Genomic DNA, 16,615 nt, shown 5'->3' on the forward strand with positions numbered 1-16,615 from the left:
GATTTTTAATAAAAATTATATAGTTTTATTTTATTTGGCAAAATGTTGTTAAAGTAACAATTTTATTTATAAATCCTTATTTTGTGCTTAAATATCTAGTTTTGACTCAAAGTAAGTTTATAGATAGAAATTCGAAAATATTTTTTTTCATTCTTATTTCAATTCTATGATATACAACACATTTACACATTTTAAATAAAAGTTAATAGTTTTAAGTTCATTGCAAAATAGTCTAATATAACTATTTTAACATTAATACCATATCTTGTTTTACTTTCTTTGCAAATTTTGAAAAGTTTTTAGAAAAAAAGTTTTTTCACACAAACCTAAGTTATGTTTTTTTAGATTTTCATATTATTGCTAACATATAAAAGGAAACTTTTTCAAATTTATTAGTAAATATTTATTTGCTGCTTATATGTCTAATTTTAACTAAAATTAAATTTCTGTAGACAACGTTTAAATTTCGTTTTTTATATCTTTATGTGATTCTGTCATATTGGTGCTTACATTGTCTAATTGTAACTGAAATTAATTTTGTTCACACAAAAGGAGCATTAAATGATAAAATAGTAACTTCAACAATTTTTTCAGAAAATATGACTTTAACATAACGATATGCAAAGCTCACCTTTATAGCTTTGAGCACTGTGATGACTCTACAATACAATCCATACAATGTGTAACCGTACGTCCTGTGTCCCAAGTGCAGGAGTCACCATTTTAATATGGTGATAGCCGGGAGGGCACATTGTATATACACTTTGTATATATATATATATATTTTATTCAATATTTGAATACTAAATGTAAGTGTTCAGTATTATCATAAGAAATACATCGAAGTATACCAATTGTTGCACAAAAAAGCTTTGAGAAAGTCGTATTTTCTTTCTTCTTTTTTCAAATGGTACCGTAGTGAATAAATTAAGTCACTGGTAGTGGATGTATTTTTTAAAAGTTTTAGTTGGTTTGTTCTTACACTTTTCAATTTGAATATAAAAATTTGGATATAAAATTGGATTTCAGGGAAATTCTTTTCATAAAAGTAGCAAACTAGAAAAAAATAACTTTTTATAAAGTTCAATACATTTGTACGTCTATAAATATTGACATATTTAACATATGAATACACATACTATATAACGATTAATTATATTATAAAAGAATAAAAAAGGGAAACCGGGAGACAATAAGTTAAAGGTATACGTATATTTTATTTTAAACATGCAATATTTTATTTATAATAGCATATTTATTTATACATATCGTGTAGTTAGAGTTCATATCAACCTTAGGCTCATAAATATTATAGGAAAAAATGCAATCACGTATACCAATACTGTCCAATACAACAAAAAATATAACATTCATTTCCATAATACTTAGGAGTTATTTTATTTTTTTTGTTTTTTGACTTTTTTATCATTTGAATTTTTTAAATCATTATCATATTCATGGTTATCATTATCGATTGTGTGGCGCTTTACTTCTTTATTTTAAAAAGAAGCATTCACTCTATTCGATAAGTCTAAAATTGTGCATTTTCTTAAGTTCACTCCATACTTACAAATTTCAGTTTGTTTAATATGTTTCTTTCTTTAATTTGATGATTTGTATCTTTTTCAAATAAAATGAAAAAATTCAGCTTTGTTATAGTCCATCATTAACTTTGCACAATGAATTTTACACAATAGTTAAATCCTTTACACTTTTGAAACTTACTATTACACAGCTCTATAATCGTTTTTAAAAATATGGCATTTTTCCCGACTAAAAAAGACAAAATGAATAGAATGATAATTTGTGGATTTATATACATATTTTATTAAGACGAAAATTTCTATTTTCAAACTAAAACACACAATCAATGAAATTGTCTTTTGCTTCGTTCTTAATACCTTACAAACAACAGTCTAATTTTTTTGCACTATACATATAAATTATAATTGAGATCTTTAATTTCTTTTGAAAATTCCTTTCGTTCCATTTTACTTTCAGAATAAATTCCTTCCATAGCCATGTTGAAATTAGTGTAGGTGCTTGATGAATGTTTTTACAAAAAAACTTTATAATGTATTCCCATCTTCCATATAAGTTCACATAACAATGATATATATATTCATTTCATTGTTTCCTTAAGTTTTTTCTATACCTTGTTTTTACTACCATGATTAAAATCATCGTTAAGGTCTTCTTGCCATGTAATTATAATGTTTTTTCATTTCGCACAATGTGGTAAAAGCAACAATAAATACAAAAAAAGATTTAACCTAATCTTAAAAGCTCTACTCCCTCACAGAATAGATATCTTAACAGGAGGTCCACTGGTGTCGGAGACTTTGATGTTCATGTCCTCCACATTTCTGAAACAAATTCTAAAGGAGACACGCCTTCCAGCAAGATGCTTCAGCTAGATTGCAATAAAGAACAATTACATAAATAATACAAAGTTTATATAAAAGTAATATGCTACAATCATATAAATATATAAATATGGATAAATTATAACAATAATAACGAAATGAGATAGTTTAATGGGGAGCATGTTACGAACTAAATATTGTGTTGAATCAAAAAACTTAAACATTGATGGCAGGGTTAGTTTTGTGTTAGTTTGCGGATTGCTTCTTTGATTATAAGGAAGAATGAGGTGACTGCTGTGTCGATAATTTTTGAGCAAAAGGGCGAAGAGTTGGTTTTATATAAGTGACATTTAGGAAGGTGTCAGTAGATATAAGGGTTTTTGTCTTTTGTGGTATGTTCCTTGATTTTGGATTAATACAAGCATGGATTTAATTGAATCAGGGATTGGGTCTTTGAATTAAAAAAGGTTTTTGATTTTTATTAATGCAAAAATAAATCGAATGTCAATATTTCTAAAGAAGCGTTTTATAATGTGGGTAAGTCGGCGATGTGTGTGTCGTGAGTAATGTCTGATGTATGGTTGTTTAAAGTATAGACTTGTTATTTTGGAATTTTCGTTTGTGTTGGTCGTGATCGTCGTATTAGGAGTTTGGTGTCCAACTTAAGGTTCTTGCTATGTTTGTTGTAGAGATATCGTTTTACGGTTCTGTTGATAAAGTGTAGTTGGAGGGAGTTTCGTAAAAGAGTGAATGTGGTGTTTTTTTTAATGTCTCGGTAAAAGCCATTGTTTGTATTGTTAGATTTGTATGCTATTTCGATGAGTCAAGGTATAAGTCAGGTTTTACTATAGATTTGATTTAAATCTATAAAACAATGAGTAAAGTCAACAACAGCAAAAACAGTCCTTTTCAGGACTATACCAACCTGGACGATCGACATTTACAAACATGTATTAACAGTTTGTTGAACACTATAGTGAGTCTAAATGCTCGCGCCGAGTTTCTTTTACTGTCTAGTATAGAGCTGGAGAAAATCATCAAACCAAGTTTTTTGGTATGCTTGGCTGACTTGGCAAATATAAAACATCATTACCAGCTGCACTGACCGATAATATTCAATTAGCTATATTTTCTTTGCTTATCAATAAGCAACTTAATTTATATCATTTATGCAAACAAGAGTGTTTGCAACAACAAACTTTGAGTGCATCTGTTCTCAGAAAAAATCTGCAAACTTATCAACAGACGAAGAGAGATGATTTCAATAAAGATAAAAAATATTTAATTTAAACATGGTGATTAAGCGTTCTATGTTTAATAATACAAAGTTGAAAAATGTACGTTTTTGTTTATTAATTAACAAGATCTCTAAATGCAAGGAAGCGTTCTATCCATGGCGTTTGATTTTATCTTAAAATAAAGCTCACAAAAGAATAACTTCATAATTAATACTTTTAGATCCATGGAAGTCTTTTGCTTAAACTTAGCATACTTGTAATAACAGTTTTAGAAAACAAAATGAACAGGTATCTTTGAAAATATTTACCGTCTGTTAAAAAAATTTATGCACAAAGTTTATGACACAATAAGCTTCTTTGTCTTTTGCCAGTTACGATTGTTAAGTCCCTTGAAGCTATAATGCTCTGAGTTTATGAATTACAAGCTAAACTCGGTTGATTGAGAAATGACTTAGACTATGACTTCTTGCGGTGTTCGTACGAATGGAAAGTGGAGTACCGCTAGAGGAAACTCGCCACAATTTTGGCAAGTTTTACAACAGAGAGTAGCCTTGAATGCCTTTCGAAAGTTCTTGCTGAGAAAGCAATAAATGACAGGATTAAAGGCGCAACTCAAAAATGCCAATAACAAAGCTGGATACCACACGAAGCTAAAAAAATTAAAACAGATATGTTTTATATTGCAATAGAATTCTTAGATCAAACTTACAGGTATTTCCTTACACCTTTGCTCATCATTAGAGAACATATTGGATGTTTTGAAAAAATTTCCAATATCATAAACTGTACGGAATTTAATGGCCGAGGAGTAATAACCTGCACTTCGAAGTTTTCGATCAACGACGACGTTTTCACGAGCTGCACCATTCATACAAGCACAGAAAGTGAATAAAGTAGTTTTTTAATTATATACCAATTTTCTAAGCTCATTTCCCCCCCTCCCCATTTTAATGGTCGAAAGTGAGTCACGTGAGCTTAAAGAATTTAAACTGTTTAATCGAAATTAGCTCGAGAGGGATTAAACACGTCATCGACCAGTAGATGATACAACTAGGGATCCAAGGATAGTGCAAAGTTTCTTTGAAAATATGTTCCTAAACATAGCAAATAAAATTATTTTACAGAAGACTTATTATTTAACCCTGGCGTTTCAAAAAATGCTAAACTGAAGTTCATTTCGAGAAGTGCTTATGCAAGGTTAAGCAGTTTGTTTTATGACGAATAGCTACAACTTGCTCCAAATTTGCGTAAATAAACGTTAATTTCGTATGCGTACTACATAATAAGATTATTGACACGCCACAATTATACCTTCGTCAATCATGCGCCACATTCTTTTATTATTACTATACATTATACAACTTATAAAGAACAAAATCACTCATGTTTATCTTTCTTGAAATCAGTTTTGTTGTTTTTTTTGTTCTTCTGACACATATGTAATGTTCATGTGTTCAGAAGGACAAAACTGATACTTTGTTTGTGTTATTTTTTGTTTGTGTTATTTTTAGCGGAAAATTCCACCTAATTAAATAATAAGGCGAGTGGTAAAATGCAACGATTTTCGATAAATATGCACTTTGTCCCTGCACAATTTGCATCAGTTCATAAACAAGTCCATTTTTCTGCAAGTTTGCGTGAGAACATTCATTTCGTATTTGCACTTTAATAGCGATTACCAGATAGTGGACGATGTCATACAGATGACTTTTTTATATTGTCTTAAAGATCTTAACAACTAATGCTTTCTTCGAGGACAATGAAAATGTACTTTATTTCTTGTAAAATGTTCCTTAATTAGGCAGATGTGTGCTTTCAATTTTACGGTCGTATGTTTAAAACCAATTCACTAACACGTAGTGTGTGAGAGTAGTTAGCTCAGAATTTCAGAGCAGATTGCTAAAAAAATAGAATCAGCGAAGTACTTGACAAATACGGTGAATACCAATATTTTCATATTCCATATAAACTCAAGCTTGTAAAATTTTAAAATATTTGTCAACAGTGCCAGCATTAACGAAAAGCGTTATAGTTAAAGCAAATTTTCTTTGATTTTCTATTTGATATTCTATTTTCCTTACTTCATTCTTGCCACACAATTCATTATACATTTAGCACAAAAATGGCGCATGCGCATTTAGATATTTCTTTAAAGAAATAGAGCTGTTGGGGTAAAACGGGAAGATACATTGGTACAATGCATCAAATTGAATATACAAAGTGTATAACAATGTGCTTTCCAGGCTATCACCAAATATCCCGGCTATGACCTTTTGCACTCGGAACACAGGATGCACGGTTATAGTGATATTGAAAAAAATTACAAAAACTAAAATTTCATCCCATCAACCCTGTTTCGTGATTGCTTACTCTTCAGGGGATTTAATGATGAATAGTTACAAAATACATAGAGTGCTTTGAATATATGTTGACAAGAGGAAACAAGTTCGTTGCATTTATTGAGAGATGATTTGGACGATTGGTAGAGGATGAAGAATTTTTCCTTGAGGCAAAGGTTGCATCTTTTACTGGTGTTGTTTTATTGTTTGCAATGTGTGATGATGTTCCATGGGATGTCGTGGTCAATGTTACTGTCTTTAAGGGTCGATATGTGCTAATTGAGTTGGTCGAGTTTTTAAGTTTTTTTGTGGCTAAAAGAGGCAGTGTGATTTCTATGTCTATTCTTAATCTCCTTTTCTGTAAGTCCAATGTACGTCTAAGTTGTGTTATTGCCCGTACGTTTTACAGTTGCTTGGTAGATTACGAGTCATTGAAGGCAGTTTCCGTTAAGTTAGCAGGTTTTTTTTGCCTATTTGACAGTTAAATAAATGTCTTGGTTAATAATAGTTTAAGTTGGTGTTAAATGCTCTTTTAATAAACGCTAAAAATCTGATAATAAATCTCCAGAAAATCCTTAGACATAAAATGAGGGTTGTTGCTAGACACCCCCTTGGAAAGTTTACACTATGACTGACTGACTGAGTGACTTGTGTGAAATTTTGCAACTCACCCCAGTACTTCAAAGTTCCTATGGAAACTTTGCACTAAAAATGACATTTGCTATCATTTGCATATAAATTTAAAAATTTAAGTAGATGCATGGTATGCAAAAAAAGCTGTCTTTACTTAGAGAGTAGGAAATCCATTTTGGTCTTGTTCCACCATCGTGGAAAAAAGCCTGCTAAGAGCTATAATTAGTTCGATTTCCTTGTACTATCCTCTTTTGTTTCAAAACAAACTGGAATGGTTGGCATAGATTTATTTTAAGTAAACGCCGTTTTTAGCTAATGCTAAGATTAAGACCAACAACTGTCTCAGAGTCTAACGTGTTTTCTTTCGTATCAATAGAAATATTTCGATTCAATTCATTTTCAGCAGATTCTGAGATGCCTTCGCCTTTGTTAGGTTCATTTGAATTGACAAAGCTGTCAAATTCAGGGCATTCACTAACAGAATCATTGATTTTGATTGATTTGAAAGTATGCTCAACTTGATCGTTTAGATCTATCGACTCAGATTTTTCTTGTTCATGCACTTATTTAAGGTCTTCACTTATGCTTGGCGTTTCCCGGAGCTTAATTCTAACTCCTCTGTTGTTTGTGACAAAATAAATGGTGGGTAATTTTGTATAGGTTTAAAGTAATCAAGCAAAACTCCCCGAAGTTTTGAAAATTCTTCTTATCTAGCTTTCTTTAATCTTCAATACTAAGCACCCGACCATTTTCTCTTTGTGGTGTTGAAAGAATTAGACATTGCAGTTAGTCTTTAACATTACACCATGATCCATGATGTACATTAAATGATATTAAAATAGATTTCCCAATAATAGAATAAGTGTAAATATTCATATATTTAGGTCATGTTAAATTCAATAGAAATCACCACGGCAAAGTTGAATATTAGAATATTAACCCCCATCCAATTAGCGTTCTAGTTTCTCCACTAAATGTATGTTTTCTACAAACATCGTGAAAAATCTTGCAGGCGTTGTTGCCACAAACGAAACATCTAATTGTAGAATGCTTGTCAGTATCTTATTCTTTAATCGACCTCCTGACAAGGTTTTATTTTGGTCTGTCTACTTCCTTTCTCCCCTAATTCCCTAAAAATAACTTCATTCACTGAATATATAACTGTGAAAACAACTGTTCTGTTTTAAATGCGTTTTTAATTTTTTATAACCAATATTTAAAACTTGATGACTCGTATTCAATTCAGCGCCCCCCAAAATCAACAGCTAGAGGGGCCCTGCCCCCCCTGCCCCCCTGCTACCACGCCACTCATCCATCCGCCATTAAATGCAGTGATATTTTTACATATATGTGCTCCATGAATCATTATATGCAGTGATATTTTTTCGTCATTATATTGTAGTGATCTTTTGATTATACCATAACTTATTATGTGGTTATTTCGTTATGTGGTTATTTTGTAATGTGTTTATTTCATTATGTGGTTATTTTGTAATGTGTTTATTTCGTTATGTGGTTATTTTGTTATGTGGTTATTTCGTTATATGGCTATTTGGTATGTAGTTATTTCGTTATGTGGTTATTTTGTTATGTGAATATTTCGTTATATGGCTAATTTGTTATGTGGTTATTTCGTTATATAGTTATTTTGTGATGTGAATATTTCGTTATGTGGCTATTTTGTTATGTGGTTATTCCGTTAAGTGGTTATTATTATTTCGTCTTTATGTGATGTCTAATAAGCTGAATTAACTGAACCACAGGCTTAAGTTTCAATGATGTTGAACTCAGAGATTATAAATAGGACCAGTGGCATTGATGACGTTTTTAGGCGATGCGTGAATTGGGAGGCAAATTTCGTCCCGGATTAAAACACAAGTTAGCAAATGATACCGTCTGTGTCGAGTTTTGGACTTATTTTAGTAAGTTTGTTTCTCTTTTTACGAAAATTTGTCATTTTGAAGCTTTTGTTCTTGTTTTTAGCGTTTCTGTCGAGAGTCAGCAAGGCAGCACACTATTCTTGACATTAAATTCACTCAACCCTGTCTTTGCAACCTATGTAGTGGGGAAATCTCGATTTGGCGGGTGTCTGTTATGAATTTTCCTAGGCATGACGTCAAAATTTAGAAAACTTTTATAATATGGGGGAGTGGATATAAAAAATGGCAAGTTGCGCGTGTTTTTTCTGTTGATAAAAATTTGTAATTTTCTCACTCGGTTAGAAAAGCAATGTGCTTTCATGTTATCAACGGAACTTTTAACAGCACGAATATTTTACTGACCGCATTGTGAACAAAAGAACATTATGTGTTATTGAGTTAAAGAGTTGTAGTAGAGCCTATTATGGAAGAGTATGTATCAATTTGATAACGACAACATGACTTTGGAATAGACTGACACGCATATATCATGATTATACACCTATAAATATTTCGGGTTCACAGCTATTGGACCACAACGTTTACAAAAGTTTTAGACGAATTATAAATTTTGCCAGGACCACTTAACTAATGAGCTAACAGGGAAGTTTTTCTCTGACATGTTAAACTCATTTTATCATCACTCTGTAGACTCTGTTAATTTATAGAAGAAATTTCAGTCCATTTTTCCGTGAACGACAATTTTACTCTTTACTAAGCGTTTAAGCGACAAATGACTATATAATATTTATCTGATAAAAACGGTTTTCATTTAAAATAGCAATGAATGTTATGTTAAATTTGTGAGGATGTCTCTATAATCGTCGAAGGTAAAGCACCGGAAGCGGTTATACTTATGCTCGCTTGAGCTTGCCGTCGGCTTTCCGAGCGCATGACATTTATAAAGCAGTGCATTGTAATATTTTAAGGAACAAACATTACAGTTTGCGAAAGACATGGACCAATAGGTGCATTAGGTCCCATTCCGCTTTGTTTAATGTAATGTGTAATCAGTCGTATAAAAAAAATCAATTCTATGCTCATAATTACTGTACGTATAGTTTATGTAAATGGATGCTAATGTGCCATGATAAAGGACTGCAACAAGGAATTCAAGTTTGTATGTGTATAAAAGTGATTCCTTGCTGAAAACAAATGAGTAACATTAACTCAGAAGAAATCAGATAATATACTTATACACAAACGCGGGAAGACTGAGAAATATATATATGACACCATATAATTGTTGGTGTTAATGGATGTGTTGATCTTGTGCTGGTTGGCAACAAATTAAACAAAATAAAGGTAACATCCTTTAAGCTCCAGTTAACATGAGTTAATTGGTTATTGGCTGAGTTCTAACTTTCACGTCAACTGCGACATATACATTTAAAGACCAATAATTTAAATGAAGCAATTGCTTTGCTATCGCTTGCCTTTCGCAAACAAATTTGGTAAAATGAACTTTGAAAAACAGCTCTTCCAATTATTCCTTATTAATTATTTGCATATTATACATACATACAGTGCTAATTCTTGCATGTTATTCTATAAATTAACTTAGTTATATGAAAATTTAAAAAAAAGAGGTGATACAATTACTTTGTCTGTATTAAGTGACAAAATATACAAGATAATGCAGTTCAATGCTCATCATATAAATCGTATGTTTTAAAAATTACTGTGCTTTTGTCCATTTGGTATTGTGTCGCTTATAACAGATAATAATTGATTGAAAACACCCAATAGCAAATTGCAAAAGGTACTTTTTGCCTACGTGGTGCGAGAGGCAGCAACTACCTTGCGATAGAAACTCCTAGCTTATAATCTCCCTATGCTTTAATTCTATGTTTTAATTAAACTATACGCAGTGAAAACGTATGTTATTCTTTTTTCTTAATATAAATATCAAAGCCCAGCAAAGTGCTTTTAAAAGAGCCATTAAATGCAAAAGTAACATATAAAAAGAAATATTTATTTAGAAGCGTAACGTTTCGAAGCGTAACGACTCTCAAGACACCATCAGACAGTATTAAATTACAATTATCGAGAGATGTATATATAATAGCTATTTACATATTATTAAATTATATGGTGAGATGAAAACGTGAAGGTAAATATGGGATAAGATGGTATAACGTGGGATAAGTAGAAACACGGAAGAAACAAAACACACACACAATCATAAAGTATATAGACATGAGGAGTGATGAAGTTAGATTAAAGCAACTGAAGGGCAATGGAGTTTCCTTGGACGTTAAGAGATGGTTTCATTTTTTTGATTAAGAGGCTCTCGTAAATAAAATGCTCTTGTGAGTCTGAGCATTAAGAAAGTATTTTAAAATCCTCGAACAAGGTGGTGTGTCCTGTGGATTTAAGGTGTGATAGTATGGAGGAAAGACTGGGATGTTTAGAAGGTTTACCAGTCAAGTATGTTAACAGTTGAATTGAGCACGAAAAAGGACTTCATATTAAGCAATGACTAGCAAAATTATAACTTACTGAATGAGTATGAAAAAGAGTACCAACACAAAAAATTTTTGCCAAATACGAGTGTCTTAAATCATCTAGAAATTTCTGGAAAAGAATCTAGTTTGAGCCATAGATCAACACACCTTGGCATGTCTACATGAGATGTTCAGTTACAAAAGGGGACAACATGTGGCATGGTACAACATTTTATGTATGTGAAATAGCTCTGGTTTAAAACTATCACAGTCTAATTGTCAAAATAAAAAGCTTTATTGGTCAGAAAGACTCTCTACACAGGTCAAAGGCAAATTTGGCGTCTCAGTTTTGTGAACTGATTTTGGATAATTTTGATGTGATGAATCGAAAAATAACACTGTTTTTGCTGGGTCAGGTCGACATTTTAAGCTATCGTTAATTTTCTATTTTTTAACTTTCAAATACCCGAGAAAGGTACAACAGAAGTATTACCATTTACCGTTTAAAGTTCTATTATCTGAACAAATTTAATTTTTTTAGCACTAGCAATACAAAGAAGAAAGCATTTCAATAAACAATTTTTCATTGAATTGTAAGTAGGGAGTCTAAGTTTTGTGATTATTATGCGATATTTAAAGATAAAATAAGGCTTTATTTCGCCCATACTGGAATTCAATGGTAAAACTTGTTGTTAAAACACACCAACATATTAATGTAAGTAAAAATAATAAAAACAAAGTGTTAATTCTTTCATGTTATGAAAAGCAGACGAGAAGTCGCAGAAGGTAAGTCTTACGTATTGGTTAGGTATCCATCTGTCCAGATGTTCTGTGATAAAATGTACATTGCAAATTTTTTTCTGTGTTTTCAAAGTAAAATTATTTCTTTACTGCGCGATTTAAACTGTTCGCAGGACAAAGATATGATTGTGCCGAATTTTTTTGACACAGACTTTAAATTTCTTGGAGACAACATACACAAATTTAATTTTTATTTTTTCAGGTATACATTGGCGACGCGAAGAATATGTGTAAATAAGCCAAATGTTTTTTGCTATGTTGGTGGTGAATACACACTTGCACCAAATCGCAATACTGTCACCACCTTTACGAAGCGCGTTTACAATGCATATTTTGGCATGAAGCTCGGCGATCAAGACGAAAGTTGGACACCTCACATGGTTTACAAAACATGCACTGAGCATATCTCCGTCAATGGAGCAAGGGCACGCGAAAGTCCATGAACTTTGGCATCCCCATGATTTGGCGAGAGCCTTCAAATCATGCAACCGATTGCTACTTTTGTGCTATCAATGTCATGGGAATTAACGAAAAATCGACAAAATGAATACAAAAAATGTAATCATTAAATTTGATAAATAACTTTTGAACTATAAACATCAGTTGCGTGACCGATTTGACATACCCTAGATCCGCCCCCTGCTTTTACATGACATTTCATCAAGCATCAAGACAAAATCTTGACACATTGTCAAAACCTTGACAAAACCTTGTCATTATTCTTTGGTTCTTGACCTTTCAAAGCATTCAAGACATCTTTACGAAAGCCATTATCTCCATCCATAGATTTAGTCCAAGTTGAAGTAACTGTTGGACAGGGAAGTCTGTAAATTATTTACCTTTGTTTGTATTCAGCCTTAGCATTTTGCAGTTAGACTCAATAGTGTCCTCCAAAAGCATCTTCCAATTGTCTTCATAGTGCTCTATAAAATAGTGTTGATACTGGTACTGCAGCATATTCCAGAAACATTTTGCTATCCGATCATCTCTTTATGTTAACAGCAAATTGATCAGAACAAACTCTGCTCTACATTATGTTTAATCTTTGGGAGTGATCGTTTCTTCATAGTATCTGCCCACTGAGTAAAAAGATCAGAATCTTTTTTACGTTACAGAAACTATTTTGCCAACAGATTTAAGGTTTCACACATTAACAAATAAGTAGAAAAGTATATTGATATTTAACAACATAAATAGGAAAAGGCCCAGCTTAGCTGTTGATTTTGAGGGGGGGGGGGCGCTGAATTGAATACGAGTCATCAAGTTTTAAATATGGGCTATAAAAAATAAAAACGCATTTAAAACAGAACAGTTAATTTCACAGTTATATATTCAGTGAATGAAGTTAACTTTAGGGAATTAGGGGAGAGAGGAAGTAGACAGACCAAAATAAAACCTTGTCAGGGGGTCGATTAAAGAATAAGATATTGACGATCATTCTAGAATTAGATGTTTCATTTGTGGCGACAACGCCGGCATAAGTTGTCACGATGACTGTAGACAACATACATGCAGGAGAGAAACTAGAACGCTAATTGGGGGGGGGGGGAATATTCATATATTCAGCTTTGCCCTGCTGATTTCTACTGAATTTAATTTCGCCAACAAAAGAAATCAACAGCAAGGCAGAGCTGAATATAATAATAAATAGGACCATGTAAAAAATATTCATAACTAAATTATAGACGCAATTAAAAGCCGGTTTTGAAAAAATCAAAACAACGGTGTTCACCATAGTTTCTAAGAACGATATGCAAAAGCTTTTAAGCAAAGAAGAAGTGAAAAACACTAAAAAAGCGACAAAGCTGGTTTTGAACATATTTACAGCATGTTTAAACGTGAGGAACTCGAAAAACTGTTTTGTTTCAGCTACAAATTAGCAAAGGCTTGAAAATGTTTTACATTCATCAGGTTTAATAATATTTCAGTTAATTGAGGTGAATAATAAAACAATTATTGAATTCGTTTTTCGCATGATATCAAGAATTGTTCAAACCTCGGTTATTGTTATCCGCCTCAGGCTCGCTTCAGCAGATAACATTGACCTTGGTCATAGTAACTCTTGATATCATGATCAACCTCATCCAATAATTGTTTATTGCAAATTATCGACAGGTGCTCGATATTGATTTTTCCATCGTGTAAATTCTCCAGTGTTATTGTTAAGGCAGTGCGTGTGTTATTGTTAAGACAGTGCAATGTTGAATGTTCTCTATTGATGAGAAATGGTGTGAGTATAAAATTGTTAGAGAATATGAAACATGACCTTTTCATGGTAAGTATAAAAAATACAATACTTACGAATAAACGCTTCGAAAATCATACTTGATGCGCTTCAAAAAATACAAGATGTTGTACGGCGTCCACGACACAAAAAACAAAGCAATGGTGACCAAAAGCATTTTAACGACGCCTTGCCGTGATTGGTAAGTTATGGTGGTCCCAGCGTCCTCTCCAGGTATGGGTTGCCTAAGCTTGCGAATTACGAGTAGGTAAAGTCTGCATATAAACATCAGTGGTACTACGTATAAAAGCACAACTATACCAATGCCATAAATATTTTTCGCTCGCAAACTTGGCCATTGTTCGGTACAGTCGCATGTCAACTGATTCTTGTCTTTGTGTCTACTCGCAGACCGCAATAAATAAGTGTCGGAATGTAGATACACACACACAAGCCAAGTTAAAGGAACGAACCAAAGAATTCGTTTTACTGACCTTCCGTCACCAAATGAAACAGATTTGCAAACAGCGCAGTATCTATCATAAGCTATTACACCAAGAGTAAGGACAGAGGCCCCATAAGGAATGTTGTTCATATTAATCTGAAACTTGCAACCAACTTCACCTACAAAACATCAAATTGAAGATCGTGTTAATGATGGCATGGGAACGCAGGGCACTTACAGAGTACAGAGAAATTCTTGTGTCAAATAGCTTAGCCTTCGTTAAAACGACTGAAATGTCTTCTCATAATCACATACGCATATAATCTTCACATAATCACATTATGCTACTAATTGTCAGAAAATGTTCTAAGAACACTTAAAGTCAAGATTCTGGCTTATACAGTGGTCACCCTACGTTACGAGGTCATGGGGCAAAATCCCGAAAGTTTCATAAGATAAATTTTGTAATATGAAACATACTCCGAAAAAAAAATTCCTGTTTAACACAATATTCTAGAAACAAACAAAACAATTTTTTAACAGTTATATATTTTGAATTTATTGCACATTCATCATGAAACCATAGTTCCAAGCTAAGTGGGGCTGTACCACTCTACTCATATGTGCGTTGTTACATTATTTCAAAGGAAAAAGGAAGTGTGAATTGTACGGGAAGGATGAGTTGATTCTGTGACTTTTATTAAACGGTCACCTCTATTGACCGTGCGCGGTCATCTTTTCCAATGTTTTAAATTAAATTTTTCATTGTTTTAAAACATTATTATGAGGTCGGGTTAAGTAAATATTTCATATAATATAATTGAACATGTCAAAAACCTTATAACCACCTCCTTTGACGACACGCTTTCCTTTGCTTACTTCTTAGCAATTTGAGCTGTGACATTTATGCCTATACTATTTACTATTTTCTGGTTTAAACTAAGAAAAAACTTATTGCTTTATATAGTGTTATTATGGGTAAGTTGGCATGTATGTTGGGGAACAATGCCGTTTGGTACAACTTTAGTAACATTAAATATTATAAGCAGCCCGTCTGGTGATTCATGAAGATCTTTATTATAATTAAGCGGTCAACCTGTATTAAGCAGTCACCGGAGAAATCCCCAAGAGTGACCGCTTGATACAGGTCTACTGTATTTAGGATTCATGGTTAATCAGCCTCCTATAATAAGAGCGAAAAATGAATGTTGACCACATTTATAAAACTCAGCTCTCGAATTTCAATGATATGTATATAGACTTGGTTTGCATCCCTAGATTACTTGAGATGCATAATGAGAACATTGCAAGTTGCAACATCACTTGTATCGTGTATGAGGGAATACGGCTGGTAGGTTGATGTAAGTATGACACGACCATGAGTGCCATATGCTGCCATTATTTGAATGAAATTATGGTAATACATGTTTGATATAATGAGGAAATAACTTACCAATATTAAGATCTTTGACGAGGAAATCAGCGACGTGAAAAATACTCGATAAAGTTTGAATAAGGTCAGCGATGGCCAAATTCACTAACAAATAATTAATTGTTACTTCATGCATTTTGCGATTGGTCGAAACAACGTAAATAACTAATAAATTGCCACCAAAAGCCACCAAGAAAATAATCCCATAAAGCGTCATGAATAACGGGACGAGTGTTATCCTATTGTATATTTTATCTTGTTCCGTTGTGTTGTTAACAGTCGATCCATTTAAAGAAACATTTGATTGAAATGTGCGAATTAGCATTGACATCGTGTCGCCGGGTCGTTAAACTGCCAACGTTTTCTTGCAATTTCAACATGAAAATAGAACAAAATAAAGTTTCTGCTTCGTGACTAATGTTCTTTGGTGGCGCTTCCCACAATATCAAATATTTGTATTTGCCGAGTCACGCTGACTCACGCGCTTCCAGTAATATGAGGAAGTGATGAGCAAGCGGTAATATAAATCCTCGTGAATTTCCGCAAATAAGGATAATGCAATGTTCTTCCTGTGGCAAATTTATTCTGTTACCTGCCAAAACATTTAACAATGAATATTCTCAGGAGTAGTCAGCATAACTTTTAGGTTTTCTTTCAGTGATATACACAGCTCAACAACTGGGGAGGGAGAATATTCATATTTGCATGTTATAATCCATAAAAACACAAAGGATTTCAAAATGACTAATAATGTATGCATGAATATTCCAC

The 16,615-nt window shown here is 32.6% G+C and overlaps 1 protein-coding gene across 1 annotated transcript; it reads right to left on the bottom strand.

Moving 5' to 3' along the window:
* Positions 1-11,917: 11,917 nt before the first annotated feature.
* Positions 11,918-16,264, bottom strand: LOC124456635 (trissin receptor-like). The gene is made up of 4 exons (XM_047007030.1): positions 15,866-16,264; positions 14,462-14,591; positions 14,045-14,242; positions 11,918-12,822 (listed from the first exon to the last, which is right to left on the bottom strand). The coding sequence occupies exons 1-4, from the start codon at positions 16,173-16,175 to the stop codon at positions 12,807-12,809; spliced, it is 654 nt and encodes a 217-aa protein (XP_046862986.1). The 5' UTR covers positions 16,176-16,264; the 3' UTR covers positions 11,918-12,806.
* Between the last annotated feature and the right edge of the window lie 351 nt (positions 16,265-16,615).

The sequence above is a fragment of the Xenia sp. Carnegie-2017 genome, unplaced genomic scaffold, assembly GCF_021976095.1.
Source record: "Xenia sp. Carnegie-2017 unplaced genomic scaffold, XeniaSp_v1 HiC_scaffold_58, whole genome shotgun sequence".
Taxonomy (NCBI): Eukaryota; Metazoa; Cnidaria; class Anthozoa; order Malacalcyonacea; family Xeniidae; genus Xenia; species Xenia sp. Carnegie-2017.

Coding starts and splice junctions, on each gene's coding strand:
- LOC124456635 (XM_047007030.1), bottom strand. CDS start 16,175: ATGTCAATGCTAATTCGCACATTTCAATCAAATGTTTCTTTAAATGGA. Junction 14,592..15,865: donor CGTCAAAGATCTTAATATTG/GTAAGTTATTTC, acceptor GATGTTTTGTAG/GTGAAGTTGGTTGCAAGTTT. Junction 14,243..14,461: donor GTTTCATTTGGTGACGGAAG/GTCAGTAAAACG, acceptor GTTTATATGCAG/ACTTTACCTACTCGTAATTC.